This window comes from Neopsephotus bourkii, unplaced genomic scaffold (assembly GCF_033783945.1).
Source record: "Neopsephotus bourkii isolate Nb327-2 ecotype Australia unplaced genomic scaffold, CSIRO-AGI_Nbou_v1 NB_941, whole genome shotgun sequence".
Lineage (NCBI taxonomy): Eukaryota > Metazoa > Chordata > Aves > Psittaciformes > Psittacidae > Neopsephotus > Neopsephotus bourkii.
The window spans coordinates 496,838-512,478 of record NW_026901435.1 but is presented as its reverse complement, the minus strand read 5'-3'; the positions used below and the strand labels follow the sequence as shown (position 1 = coordinate 512,478).

At 40.7% G+C, this 15,641-nt stretch overlaps 1 protein-coding gene across 20 annotated transcripts in view; it reads right to left on the bottom strand.

Annotated features, from left to right (window-relative positions):
- Positions 1 to 12,957: 12,957 nt before the first annotated feature.
- SNAP91 (synaptosome associated protein 91) overlaps positions 12,958 to 15,641 on the bottom strand; it is a 73,196-nt gene continuing 70,512 nt past the window's right edge. For all 20 annotated transcript variants that reach the window (XM_061358325.1, XM_061358326.1, XM_061358332.1 and 17 more), the window contains one exon: positions 12,958 to 14,416. Coding sequence is in view for 1 of the 20 variants with exons in the window: in XM_061358332.1 (XP_061214316.1) it covers positions 14,402 to 14,416 (15 nt within the window). In the remaining 19 variants the exon portion in view is untranslated. The remainder of the gene's footprint in view (positions 14,417 to 15,641) is intronic.

Here is a 15,641-nt window from a genome sequence, read left to right as displayed (position 1 = left end):
ATACTGCAGATACCTCCATCTACAAATTCCTGGATTAAAGAATGAATGATGGGAAAAAAGAACCTAAAATTGCACACTAATCTCCAAGGATTTGGAAGTGTATTTGAGTCCCTGTTGCACCAGTGTTTTGCTCCGAGTGTGAGAAAACATCTAGGCTAAAAACCTCCAGAGGTAGCTTTGGTGATGCTTTAATGTTCCTAACTTTTTAAAGGCTAACAGCAAACTCAAAAAACGTGTTTTTATAATATTTTTAACTGCGCAAAAATGACAACTTATTTGGGAAAATAAATGCAAACCTTTGCTATATTAAGATATTATACAATGCACATGCTATGTCAATAAATATTTTCTGTTTTTCTTTTCCTCTGTCATGATGTAGTTTGTTAGCGATGGTGGTGTTACACTAACTCCATTCTGTAAATGCTTGTAATAAGTTACCAATGAATCATCTGGGATGTGGTCTTACAAGATATTAATGTCTCTTTAAATTTGGTCTGGGAAAAAACCCTCCCTGCCTACTCCTGTCTTCCAAGATAATTACTCCATAAGCAAATTTGATGAGTGAAAATAAAATCGGTTCAGCAAGGAAATGACTCACAGACATGCCACAACTTATTAATTCTGCAATAAGTAATTATTTCTGTTTCTGCTTTTAGCTATTGTATTTTCTACCCAGAGATCTGTTGAACCAGGCCAAATTAGAAGTTCGTAAAATGTTATAATCTAGGTTCTCAGCATTATCTTAACTCTGTGCCCTTGAAACTGGTGCTGATTTGATCTGTGACAGTAAAAAGGAGGGACTTCAGGCAAGAACAAGAGCTGCTGGAAATATTTAATGGAAAGTTCAGAAAGGATTATAGCAGTGATTAACAGTGTGTCTAATGCAAGCGATGTTTAACAGGGGTCTGGCAAGGGCTTCCCCGCCAACCCTGGTGGTCCTTACATAGGGGAGGAGTAAGGGCCACACTGGAATAAATAGGATCAACAGTTTCGTCACCTGGACCGAAGCTCTTTTGGGGCTGGTAACAGCATTGAAATCTTTTTTTTTTTTTTTGCTGGAGTCTGTTTTTTGCCACCTTTTGGGAGAATGTCATGGTGACTGGGAAATATTTCTCAGCCCAAATCCAGAGAACACAATAGAGATACAGGAGTGACAGCTGAGTCCTCTGCAGGCTAGTCCCAAGCCACTGAAAGGGGTGTGGTTGCTCTGATGGAAGATACATTCCAAGATGTGCTTTAAGTCTCACTTTCCCATGGGCCCTGGGGGACTTGGACTGACACCCTATCCAAACACCTCATCAGCTCGAAAATGTCCCAGTACCAGCCAGGTCCTTGTGCAGGTATTTTCCTGTCATACTTCCAGTTCCCTTCATCTTTAACAAATGCTCAAAAGGCCATCACCAAATAACAGCAACCCAATTCCACCAAAGAAGTGGCATCTTATGCCAGTTGTTATGCAGGTTTTCCTGATGGACTGTTCATTCCTCCTGCTTGGAATATGTCTCTAAGCCCTGACAGTAGCTTACCCTTCAGATGTTATTGCAAAGAAAAAAGATCAGATATGCTGGAAAAGCTACACAAATATTTTACAGAGATTGTGCCTCTTGGCAATTACGTACACACCATGGTTACTGCAGTTGCTATGGCTCTACTTCTTTTCCGTGTGAAAGAGTTTGAAAACATGGGATGAAAATAAGTTGGGCTGGTTTTCAGACAAATTACTCAGCTGCCCTTTGGCTGCAGTTTCAGCATTCTCCCACCCTTCCCCTCCAGTTAAATTTCCAGCTTTATGAATTAAATGCTGGTTTCAGATTTGCTAAATCAGACAAAAGCACCCAGGAGACAGCACACGGCAAAGGACCCTTTCTGGCTGTACCTCTCTGTGGGTATTTTGAAGCAGGGCAGGCCCCAGAGGGAGAAGCGTACAAGAGAAGGCAAAGGTGAAGACTGCTATCAACAACAAAAATGCGCAGTGCCTTGGAAGAAAACACGAGTTTTGTTTTTCCTACAGTGGAAGGCAACCCTAGTGTTTTAAACTCCTTTGACTTCTTGACTTCTCTTAAATGATTAACTCATCAGCTAAATATTGTTGGCTCTTGTATAGGAACGAACCAACCCGCTCAGTGCTGGGGATGCAACATGCCCTCAAATGCCACCAGCAGCTTCCCCTCACCCAACACACACACAAAATGAGAATGCTAAGTTACCCCGAAGGGGATTTACTAGTAATACAAAGGGAAGAAAAAAATATTAAATAGTAATCTCTGAGACAAGCACCATTTTTTACATAAGTAAACCAGAGATATTTTCAAAAATGTGCATGCATAAAGGCAACAGAGACCTTATAGATATGTGTGGTATATGGGGTTTTTCTGGCATGCGCATGAGTGCAGGACATGGATACATTCCAGAGTTGTGGTGAGTTATGTGGTGAAAGAATAACGAGTAGCTGGTTATCTATCCCACCATCTCCTCACAGGGACAGGGATTTACTGTGCTACCAAACTTGAGCTACTTACTGTGAGTTTGGGCTCAGACCTGGTCTTCTTAAATGGTGGCCATGAACAGAAGTTTCCAAGCACTTTGCCACTGACATTTTACATTTTTCTGTATGTATCCATGGAGGATGTATGAGGACACTTTTAATAATGGTGGGTTGAAACAGTAAGTACCGGTAACCAAACACTGCATCACATTCCTCTCATTTACAATGCTGAACCTTAGAGGGAAACTTGACCTGTCACATATTATATGTGTTTAGTTGTTATAGAGCATTATACACTAGACATTTATGATCTGTAACTACCTGTTTTTCTTTTAGAAATAAATGAAAAGGAAGCCAATACTCAAAAGGGAAAGTAGCTTTGACAATGTTCAATCTAGATACGATACTTTATTGCTTTTAAATTAACCTGTTACAACAGTGACTTGTGATCAAGTAATGCTGCTTATATGACTGACATGCTTGAGTCCTTCACTGCTTGCTTATTGATTTTTTCTTTACTGGTTGGGACTAAATAAAATCAGGCATCTGTGTAATGAACAATGTGAGATTAGTTTTCTGTCTATACTGTGAAAACAGTGTTCACAAGCTTATAAAAAAGGAATAATACAGCTGCCACTACTTACATTTTATTACCTTTAAACTGGTAGAGAATTGTCTTTAGGGGGTTATGACTTTGGAAGCAGTTTTTGCTCAGTTCTTATGGTACACTGCACGCACACACGGAGGGGCAGCTTTAAACTCATCTTCATCTTGAAGGCTCCACAAAGATTGCATTAGCTGCCTCTAGCTACAAGCATAAAAGAAATGGCTTAGAGGAAATGGCAGTTGGGAGGGGGGATAGGGGGGAGAGAGATGCAAACTTCTCTTCCAAATCTCCCCATCGCTGATATAGAGGTTCAGATATCCCTTTGTCCTGTGAATTTTGTGCCATGCCTTTCCCATCGTATAGCGCACACTCCCATCTCACCCAATCCCATTCCCTCCAGGAAAGGAAGCTCCTGGACTGAACAGTTCAGTGCCAGCCATGGCCCCAGCCTGGAGCTGCACCAGTGGGGGTGTTTCCTATAGGGCTCACTTTGGCTCCCCTTGCTCTAACCTCTCCTTCAGTGCCTCAATTGACCAGAGCATCTTCACAGTCCCACTGTACCTGTGCTACCTTGGGGTCCTGCCCGTTGGAGTGGGGCTAGCCTCTCTCATTGTACTTCAGCTATTTTTAATGTGCAACTTCATCTCATGCTTTCCTGCCTGTCTTGGGTTCTCTCTATTGCTAATTCCACTTTTAATTTTTTTTTATTGTATCTGCTTTGGGGTTTCACCTCATTTCCTACTTATACACCAACCACTTTACATTATATTAAATAAATAATGCCCAACCACTGGTGTTATAAAGTGAGGAACCTGGCTTTCTGTCCAAGAGAAACACTTCTAAGTGCTCTTAAGGTAACACCCACCTGCAAACAGAAAACAGAAAACTAAGGCAAAACCACTGAAAGCCATCAGTGTTCACAGCTCCAAAACAATGCATCAGTTCTGCAGCCAGCCTTAGGAAATGCTTTCACAAACTCTGAGTCAGTGTTAACACAGGGTGCCAGCTGAAGAAGCAGTCTTGTGACGTCCCTTACAAAATAGCTCTGGGCTGCCCTGACAGTTCCTTGGGCTGCAGATGCTGACTGAAGGAGAGGTCACAGGCTCTGGACCCCAGCAGCAAGCACAGGGTTTAATCTCTTAGATACATCATACTCTCCAGGGGAAGCTTTGTTTAATTCCACTGATTTAACTGACAGCAAAAATAACAATAATTTGATGTTATTAATCAAATTATGCTAATTGGGCTGTAAACAGCTCCTGTAGCCTCACAAGATCCACTCGAATAACAGTTTCAAATGAAAAGCCAATGGTCCCCAGCAGGGAGATGTGCCTGTGTGGAAGCCACATCTGCTCAGCATCTGGAGAAGTTCGGCAGGGACCTTCTTGGTAGCCAGCTGCAGATGAGGTTTATCATACCAGTTATTTAAGCCTGTTGCCAAGGCCATGTCTTGTTGTAGCAGCACAGCCTTCTAGGGCTAATCCAAGGGCTAAGTTGGAAAAGGAAGGCTATAGATGTTGTAGGTAGCAATTCTGCAGCATTTCTTCACATACTATTTGTGAAAGAGAAAATCACAACTCTACAAAAGGGGTAAAGCCTTCATGTTCCAGTATGTGCAGAGAAGAGACCCTGCCTTTTTCCACCCTCAATACCGTTAAACAGCATAAATGAAAACCACTCAGACTACTGGAAAGAGCTTAGGAAACTCAATGCTTCATTATATCCCTATACAAGCCCTTTTCATAACATCTCAGGTGGAGCCAGGGCTGTAAGTGCAGCCTATTTGCTGAGCCCACGCTGGCCCTCATGTGCTTGTCTCTTGCCACATCACTCAGAGCCCACATACAGAGCCAAAATTAGATGGTCCTGGATAGAGGCGTGTGGTCATGTACTTTTCCAGGCCACAAAGCAGCTTTTTTTCGTTGGCAAAGGCTAAGCTTCAAGGCCTGTATTTTTAGACACAAAAAGTCACATTTCCAGACCCGGAAGCCTGTTCCCTATCCCCTGTTTGAAAGCAAAATTCTATAAAGTTTGAGGATCGTCTGGCAACATCACTGTGGAACCAAGCACATTCTGGTAGAAACATGATAAAGCCGAGAGGAACAAGACTGGTAGGAAACAAGGTTACCTAAGAAGCAGGTAATTGCTAAAATACCTGCAAGATTCACTTCCATTCCTAAAAAGAAGACCTGTCATGGTTTTCTCCTACTACCTATTGACTAAGTGCATAGAAAGAAAATTTTTAAGCAGTTAGGTTTCTTGGGATGTTGTTTTGTTTTGTTGCTATTTTAGTGGGATGCCAATGTCATCATCCTTCACCAGAGGATTTTTTTAGGCAGCTCCACTAATTACAGAATTAGGGGCTCCACAGGTCCCCTGGGGCGATCCAAAGGCAGTAGCTCCTGTTGGTGATGATGATAAACTTACTGCTGAGAGAGACTTTTTGGCAGATATTTAAACAACATCCAGATATTATAGCCATTAAGACCCACAAAACTTGTCATGAGAAAAGAGCAGTTCAGACTTGTGTCATGCCCTGATTACAGCTGGTAGCTGTATTCTGCTTCTCCCTGTTGCTCCTTACACATCCACAGCATGTGAATGTGGTGCAGGCAACAAGGAAAAGAAACCTGTGCTCTGGATCTGTTAATGCTACCACAATCTTTATTCAAGAGACACCTAAAACTCTCCCTTCTGCTATTTCCAGCTGCATTCATGGGGAGATTCTCCCAGTTGGACACATTTACCACCTTGCAAACAAGGACCCTGCTGCTGACCCCCACCTATACAGTGTCATCACACACCAAATGTGCTGCTCCATGTGTTTTTGTATCAAACTCAAACTTGTAACCCAAATAAACTGCTGATATACCAGCAGTGATCAGGAAAAGAACAGCCAGGGTTACCAAACAAGGTATTTTATGTTTTCCAATCTGTACATAGCAGCTGTGTTACAAAGAACTTCCAGTTGCAGATCTCACAGACCCTGCTGAAAATTGAATGACTAGTGTATCATGTGTACATGTATGTATATATAAAAACATACATAGGTGTGTGTATATATATGCATATACATATATATGGTATGTCAGTGAATATACTTACATATAGCTATGTACCATATAGACATAGTAGTATGACTGTAAATGGGATGCTCAAATCGTAACTGAAGAGAAGCTAATGACACAGTCACAGCGTCTGGACCCTGAATTTATGCCCACATACTGCACTGTCTCCTCCCTCATCCCTCCATGACTTGCAGCTGCTTCTTGTTTTTGTCTCTCCTGCCCGGCCCCTGCACAAGCTGCATGTGGGAGACACAGAATTTGAGGACCCTGCATTCACAGGGCTGAGGGATGGTGGACAGTCCCATCTCCTGCCATCTCTGCCATGTGCTGAATTCTCCCAGGAAAACTCCCCGTGCACACAGATATTCAACTACCTGAAAAGCAGGGTGTGGGGAGACATTCAGCCCATGGCCTCCCTCCTTGTCCTCCCCAAATATATTCCCATGCTGAAAAGATTTAGCAGTGCACTGAATCTTATTAATGTCACAGAGCCAAACAGTAATGCTCAATACTGAAATTATTTAAATTGCCAAAAGTTTTATTCCTGTTTTTCTCTGTTACCCCCAAATGGCTACACTCTATGCACCAATGTATGCTGAAGGGCAATTGCTTAAACCACAGCTCTTCAGGAGGGCTTTGAGTGCATAGAGGAGCAAAGGCTGATCATGGCCCAATCATTCAATCGTGCTGGGGAAAGTGCAGATGCCATACTTGGACCTGTTACTGGAAGCCTGTCTCACAAGCCCTGGGACATGGTATTTGTTACATACAGCACAAGCATGCCTTCACTCTGCTGCTGTGTCCTGTTTTGGATGTTGCTCTTCACACGAGCATGGGCCAGTTGAAGAGAGGGCAGAGAAAATGAAGATTGATCAGATATCTACAAAACTTGACTGGCCAGGATGGATTGAAGACAGAAGGCATTTAAGACAGAAGAATGACAACTGTCCAAATAACATCTTTGCTGCTGCAAAGAACAAAGGGAGGATCCCCACGGGGAAAAGAAATAACAGTTCAATGTGCAGTGAATCAAGTAATAGAGTAACAGGAGCCTTCTCAGAGTGAAGATGGTGATGTCCTGCATTGGTATTTGGGAAGGCTGCTTTGTGATTGAGGTATTTGAGAAAAATCTGTTGGGAATTATACAATTTTGGCTTTGGAGCAGGGGAATAGAATGGATGGCTCGCTATTTTCTGTGATTTCTATCTTCTGACTCTGCCCAGCAGTCTTAAAGTGGAAACTTCACATGCTCTGAATGTATTGCCTTTGCAGTGGAGTGCAGCAAGCTGTGTCAGTCTTGTTTGTCTGTAGCAGAGAGCCAAATTTTAAGTGAAGCAGCATGCATGGTTATACAGAACTTTCATATCGCCAATAAAATGCTTTGGCCAAGAGAAAAATATTATATTTCACACAAGACTCTGTTCCAGTACAGCAAAGAGTGAACCAGCTTAGCATTTCAATTTGGTTAAATGGGAAAATTATTTCATTTTAGTTGCATCTCTCCTCCGTCTCTGACAGATCTATCAGAATGCTGGACTTATCAGCTGGTTTCCAGCCACTGTAAGTTCAGTCTCAGATGGCAAAGCCTGCTGGAAGCTGAGCTGTACAGCTAGATAAAGAATATTCTGTAAGCCTGGTGAGTAATTTAAAGGCCACTGAATCAAAGCAGCACATCCGCAACAGGCTCCTCATGCAAACTGCACTGTAAACGCCTGACACATGAGAGCAGCTACTTAATTTTAAGATTTCCAGACCAACCACTTGCAATACTACATCGGTAGGAAGTACTTCACTTGAAAGGTAAAGGCTTTTCCTGTGTTAGCCTCAAGGGGTAAAGGAACAGCAAAGACAACCTTGTGGGTTTGAAATGGGGATTTTCCTTCCTAATGACAGAAAGCGTCCATGGGATACAGCCTGGCATAAGTATCACTGCAGCTCCCAGGGCTTGTCATTATTCTTCGTTTCTCTAAAAATGGCTTTTGAATAAAATACAGATGATTTGCCCATTTACCAATATAAACTCCTCATCTAAAGAGAGATGGAGGCTGTAAGGGATACATTAGCAAATTCTTTGAGGTATTTCTATAAGTTGTTAAAAGCACAAACAGCCCAAATCCAGCCATCATCTGCTGGCAAAATACAAATAAGAAAAAGGAGTTGTCTGAAAAACCCAGAAGCCAGGAGAAATGGCAGAGTGGGATTAGAGTCAATCTTGATGATCAGTCATGAAGCCAAACGTCAAAAGAAGCAAAATATTTTAACAGATATATAAGCTACTTTATTGCAACAAATGTTTGCCAGGATCCTGAAACCCTGGACACAAAATGCTGCATTTTGGGTGGACAGAACAGTGTAACCCTTTTCTAAACTACATTTAACTGTACTGATTACATATGTGCAAGATATATGTACCACAACCTAATGTTACATCTTACTAACCATCAAGAATATAATCTGTGAGGCTATGTTTTAAAACCTTCAGAAGATAAAGACTTCACTCAGAAACCATGAGGTGCACTCTTTTCTGGATAACTGAAGATAACAGGTTCTGGAGAAAACAGGAAAGCTTAAGCAAACAAGGAATTTAGTAATAGCTGTACCTGAATAACATGGTTATAGAGCTGCTCAGGAGAAATATGTTTACTTAGCAGAAGGTCAGACTAAAATGTGTGGAGAGCATTACAGACTTACATGCATACGCATTAGTTTTATAATTACCTTTTACAATCCTAAACAATAGCTGAGCATTTAAATAGAAAATCTGCTTACTGACACTCTGTAATTTGTTCACATTGCTATGAATAAGAATAGTATCTTTTGTATGGTCTCTGTTAATAAATGGGAATCAACTCACTCTAGTCTGTACAAGAACTATGGTAGTAAAAAGGTGATTACATCTGCATTTTAAAATATAAAGGGAAGTTTTAGAGAAAAATAATTATTAGCCAAATAAGTAGCCTAATTTAATTTCACATAGGTTTAAGAGGATGCTTAAAAACAGCCCATGCACAAAACCAGAACTGTTGGGTAGTGTACATGCAGTTAGTGTTCATGCAGCTTCTGTGTCAATTAAAAATTAGCTACATTGTACTGAATGCTGCCTTGCCTCTCTCCCTGTCTGTGCCTGGACCATCCATTAGAAAGTAAATCATTTTAGCAATCCTACAGACATCACCGGCAGTCAAATATCTTGAGAAAGAAGCAAACTTAAAGCATGACTTGCCTTACATCCAGGGACTTTATAAGCAGATTCTGCATAACCAGATCTTCAAGAGAGCACAAAGAGGTAAGCAGCTAGATTTCTATCAATCCCATTTCTGAAATGGGAGCACAGTATGGAGGGATGGGAAAGTGTTTCAGTCACACTGCTGCAAAGGTTTGCAGGAAGAAACACAAAGTGAACTGCAATGGTGGTGGTACAGCACCCAGGCAGCAAGGCAAAGTCTCTAGCTGCCTGCACAATTATATATATATATATGTGTAATTGTATATGCTTATTTGTATATTTAAATTTATATTTAAAATGAGAAGAGCTTGTGTCCCACAAAGTGTGGGGCTGAGCAAGGCCCAGTGTGTTTGTTCATCCCTGAGCAGCAGGGATGCCAGACAGGTATGAGATACCGTTGTGATGGGGTAGAGGTGAGCGGGGAAGTGGTGATTTCAATACACTGCTGGAAACATCTTCTTCCAAGTACAAAGGGAACGGTGTGCTCTGTCCCAAAGGTGTGCCCACAGAAATAGCTCCTACAATTTGGTTCTCCTATGAAAGTGGAAAGACTGAAATCTCCAAGTGGCTGAAGCCCTGTGAACAACAGAAGATACTTTGTGCACAGGTTCATTAATCAGTAGATTCAAAGATGCTCTAATACCTAAGATAGAATTTGTATAATAAGTTATCTGTAAACTGGTCTCAATACTACTAATTTTTCCCCATTTCTTCCCTTGCTGATCTACTAAACTTGTTTTTTCCCATATTTCAAAAGAGAAATTATCTATCCTCCTCCTTCATTCTTCGAAATAAAGCCAAATGTCAAGGTTCTGAAGCTGCTCTTTCAGTTGATTAAAGCCAGGCTTTTGCTACCCACGTTGTTCGCAAAGTTTAATTAAGGGAAAGGGAAGAGGTGGTGAAGCTTAAGGAGCCAGGATCTGGAACAGAAAAAATGGCAGTGCTGTCTGCTTTAAAATATGCATAGCCTCTCTTCTTCCATAATCCCATCTCTGAAATTCTTTATTTGTCCCTTCAGTACCATTCAGCGTCTGCCACCTCCCACACTGCTCACAGCACTAGGAATATAACACATAAGAAAAAGGTTTTCTCTTTTAATAAAATTTCTGACATATTTCATGTTCTAGAAGAGCTGGATCACTAACTCCATGTATCATCTTTGTGTCACTGCCATTACTTTTATCACAGGAAGTTTCAGTTGGCTTTTCTAGGCACTAAGTCATTGGGACCTTTTTACCCCATGCAGAATAAGCTGCCTGAGCAGGCAGCTCTTATTCTGGGGTGAGAGATGGGGAAGGAGAAGCAGGAGACAAGATTCATGCCAAAAAGACAAAATAGTGTCAGCTGTGGATACTGGACATTTCATGAACTAGATGAACACCTCCCACCCCAGCTACAGTTTTTGCTCTAGACTTTCCTGTTTTGGTTGTTAAGATAAGCCTCTAGCCTTTGCAGTTGCCTGAAGTTCAGGTAGCAACCTGATTTTGTAACCAGCCTGAAACGCTAAGGTGGTTTCCAGGATCTTAGAGGACAGCAATAAGTTAGTTCTCACCATTCAGGCTTTCCCCTGGGTAAACTCCAGCATCAATCCAGAAGCCCTCAACTTAAGTGACAGTATGTTTTGAAAGGCATACATTATAAAACAAAGCTAAAATTCTCAAATAAGGCCAATTAAAATTAATGACAAATGAGGAAGAGGAGTAGCAGACACTGCTAACCCCAAACATTCAGAACATCAGTCAGTTCTGAGGAACAAGTTGGGGTTCCTGTTCAAACCTCTACACTAAGCTGAGCATTTACCCCTCTTTATGGTACCCAGTACTTACGGGAGAGCTACAGAAGTGGTATGTACTAGAGATGCTAGCTTCTAAAGAAGCCAGCACACAGAACAGCAAGCGCTTGGGTAAGGGACATATTGGTTGTCCAAAACCTGTCCTCCTGTCATGAAAAATGCAGGGAAGGGAGACAGTTTCTTCCTCCCACAGATGGGAACCCTCCTCCCCACCCACTCTTTGCTATAGCTGTTACTGATAAGTGGTTAGTCATAGCAGGACACAGATGCGTTTATGCCTGGATGATGAAACTGATGATAACAAGAACATGTTCTTTTCTACAGGACAGGAGACAACTGCTTATTTTGCTTGCAAGCCAGATTTTATAACTCCTCTGTGATACGGAGTATGAGTCACTTTTGTTTAGCCTTACTCAGCACACTGAAGAAATACACCAGTTTTACTTCCCACCCCACACAAGCTTCTTACTTTTCCACCAAGTCTGTTTTCTGTCCAGGATTCTATTTCCTCACAGGATATCAAATGCCACACACACTGCAGGCTGCAGGAAGCTACTGGTCATGAGGTCTACAGAAGATCAACAAGAGCAAGGTACAAGGGTTGTAGACATAGTTGAAGTTGATGCAGAATGGCAATTACTGCATGGCAGGGGTATGTACCCACCAAAGAAAAAGCCCTCCCACTTGAGGTTTGGCCCCTTGAAACATGTAACATTGAAAATACTCATTTGCAGTTCTGTTGCGAGTTCATCATCTAAATTTGAATGAGACACCAATAAAGTGGTCTGAATGTATGTACGTATTTGGTTATGCCTGTCCTCTGAAAACGCTGTCCTTGCTTTGAGAAGACATGCACAACATGGTGGTAAGAAGTCAAGCACTCCTTGGATTTGGTAAGACATAGCAAAACCATGGTGAGACTTTCTGGAGAGTTTCGTGCTCAAATAGTGACAAAACAGTAATTTGAGCTTACGTAAAATTTCTAATTCAGAATATCCTGACCCAACAGGGCACACATCCTAAGGCTGAAGCATAATACCAACTTTTCCAAGGCCAAACTTGATAGATTCAGAATACCAACATAGTAGCAAGTGAAAGAAACCCAAATGAATAACCAAAAAAACCTCTTAAGCAATGCCACTCCCCAAATCGTTGCATAACTTGGTCTTTGAAATCCAGTAAGTCTTTGAAATCCAGTTCAAGATTCAAACCTTAACAGAGTGTGATCAAGTTGTTTCAGTGTTTTGTTGCTTACAAAGTAGTTTGAAGCAGTCTTTGGCATTCAGTACTGCTTCATCACTTCATTTTGTTACTAAATCACACCATACAGTTTAGTACATTAAAGTCTCTCTTGTATGAAATGTTTTTGCCTCCTTTCATCCTGCCATAAAATGAACTACAGCACAATCAGTTCATGTAGCATTGTAGCTGTGCTACCTCTCAATAAGCTATTTGAATAGGAACACAGGAAAGAAATCAGGATCAGTATTATAAACTTTCACAGGTCCAATCTTACTTCAGTTTAAGGAGATAAAGAGCGCTAACAAAGCCTCCTACGATGTTATAAGTAAAGAATTCTTTTCTTCCTCTCCCCACTTTACTTCTGGCTTTATGCTCAGTCTGGCTTTGTATGGCTATCTCTTGCAATGCTTAAAGATCAGCAAAAGTCATTAGCATAGGCAGCAGACTCAGTGTTGAGCCCTATATGCATTTTTCCCCTCTCAAAGTGTATTATTGTGATCAGCACATCTCAATGATCACAAAACTGGCAACAAGATATTTACTTTGATCAAGGTGTTTATTGCATCTCAGAGGACACACATGCACTGGGGTTTCTTGTTGGGTTGGTTTGGTTGGTTGGGTTGGGTTTTAGTTTTTTTGTGGGTTTTTTTTTAACTGAAATACAAAGAAGAGCCATTTTGAAATTAGCTTTTTATAGAACTTTCCCATAACAGTGTATGTTATCCCTACAGCAAATTCAGATACAACCACTTTTAATGGTACCATACATTGATTAAATAGTTCATTTGAAAGACTTTAGATGAATATCTTTCCAACCCAATATGCTTTTACAGAGAACTGCCAAGCCACTTGTAACACTGATCAACAGTGACCTCATTGAAGAGTCAAGATCTTACGCCAAGCCATCAGCAGGAACAGTATGAGAACAAATAAAAATTAAAGAAACACAGTATGTACAGTAAAGGGCATGGATCTCTGGATCAGAATTAACTCTAATCACCAATAGTACAAAAGCTACTCACAGCGCATTCAGGGCAATGGAGAAAACACTAGCCTAAGGCGTACACAGGTAAGCACTAAATTAAGAGATGTACATAAGAACTAAACAGAGATGAGTAACATCACTTGTAATGTTTTGACTACAGATATACCAAAGAGTGCTCTCGTATTTGAAATCCCTTCATGCCAGCACAACTATGGTTGCTTTTTCCAACTACATGGAGAGAAATTGACCCTTTATGTATTTTCAGTGCATTTAGCAAGAACTGATAAATATGCCAATTTTAAATGCAAAAACTTAAATAATTAAAATAAAAGATTTTAAAAATAAAACCAGCAATAAATATGGTATTCTTTCAGATATGTTTTTTTTCATTCTTGGTAAATCATTGAAAAAGTATTTTGTTACGGAAGTTTACCTTTATATTACTTTAATTATCTTAACATATACAGTGCCACAAAAATAAAACATTTTTTCCACGACAATTGAGATTTCTGTGACTGGGAAAAAAGAAATGTATTCCACACAATTTCATAAGTATTTTCCTTACTATCTGGTATTATCGCACTACGCTTTGTAACAGATAAAGGAGAAATTGAGTCCTAGGGAAATTTTAGGTGTCCTCAAAAAGTTATATACATTGAAACCTTCAAAAACCACAGACATCGCTCCAAATGGCTCACCAAACGACAGCTGCATAATCTGCCCCCATGGGATAGGTTCAGAAAAGCACTAGAAGGCATCAGAAACATACATCCATTGTTTAAATTGTAAAACACAAATAACCCAAGTACACAAATTTTGAGAGAGTAGGGATAACAGCTAAGGTAGTACACATTCCTAATGTTCACTTTCACAGCTGTGCTACACGTTTCAGGAGGAAGAGAAAGTCTGAGTAAGCGCTGGGTTTGGTATTGGTGGCTCACTTTGAAACTCTGAGCATCCGCTTGTAGACTCCAAACTCATGTTTTTATCATCCAGTCAGAAAAACTGCAGCTGTGAATATAGAAAATATTAGATGAAAACCAATATAGTAAGTTAGATAAAGCACATTCTAGAAAGAGCACCAAAACTTCTCCTCACTTCACACTTCAAAGGAGTTGTTACCATGAACAGCAGTCTTCCCACAGGCAGTTATGAATCTGCCTACTATAAACCCATTGGAACCGGTGAGTCCTAGCAATGAATGTGCATTGCTGCTCCAGGCCATCTCCACCAAGTACCAGGTACACCTCCCCTGGAGGTAGAATTTGGAAGAGGGAAGTGGGACTGGCTGGTGCTTGCCAAGAGCAGCCTGATCCCATCCACTGCTGCTAACTCAAGTGCAGAGTGGGCTTAGAACATGGCTTTGAATGTTCTACATTCTACATTTGAATGTTCTACAGGAAGAAAGAGAAGGGACTTATGAAGAAACCTTTAAAGATATGCAACAATTGTCCTCTCCTCACTTACATATTATTCTAGTCTTAAATATAAAATACCTACCTTACTTCTGCATTATTGTATTTTCATTGGTTTAAGTGTTCAATCTGATTTATTTACTTGGCCATCTTCACATCCTGCTCCAAAACCCTCACAGTAATGGCTTTGCCATTTTTCCTTCCCTTCTGCAGTACTGTTCTTTTACTCCTCCTCCATTTTTTCTTTTTATTTACTCTTCTGTTCTTACCCACTGTTGCTCTACACAGCACTGCTCACAACCTCATACCTTACCATTCAGAATAGTAGCACCTTGACAAATTGTAAAGCAGGATATGTAAGTATTTCCTCTTTTGATCCCTTTACACCTACGATACCAAATCCATTTCCACACCCACGAGACTGGAACAAGACTATTCAGCACTACTTTGCCCCCAGTATTTACACACTGTTATGATTCTATTTGTTTCTGTATTAATTTCAGGAAAAAGAAAGAAAGAAACAAGCAAACAAAAAAACCCAACAAAACCAAACCTAAACCCCATGGAGGAACCAAGGTAAAAATGGAAGTTACAGATTGAAGATAACATTGCCTGGCAATCACTTTTGGAAAAAAACAAGCAAAAATCTAGCCAAAAGTCAAGCTTTCAGGCTAAAATTAAAAGTGTGGACAGAGAATCCGGTTTTCTGCTTAAACCAGCACATTATAGTGCATGTTTCTACCTATCTCTGCTGCTACAATTTTATCAGTCATATTCAATCCACTGGCCTAATCAACATCTGTGTGCCAGACATGTACCAC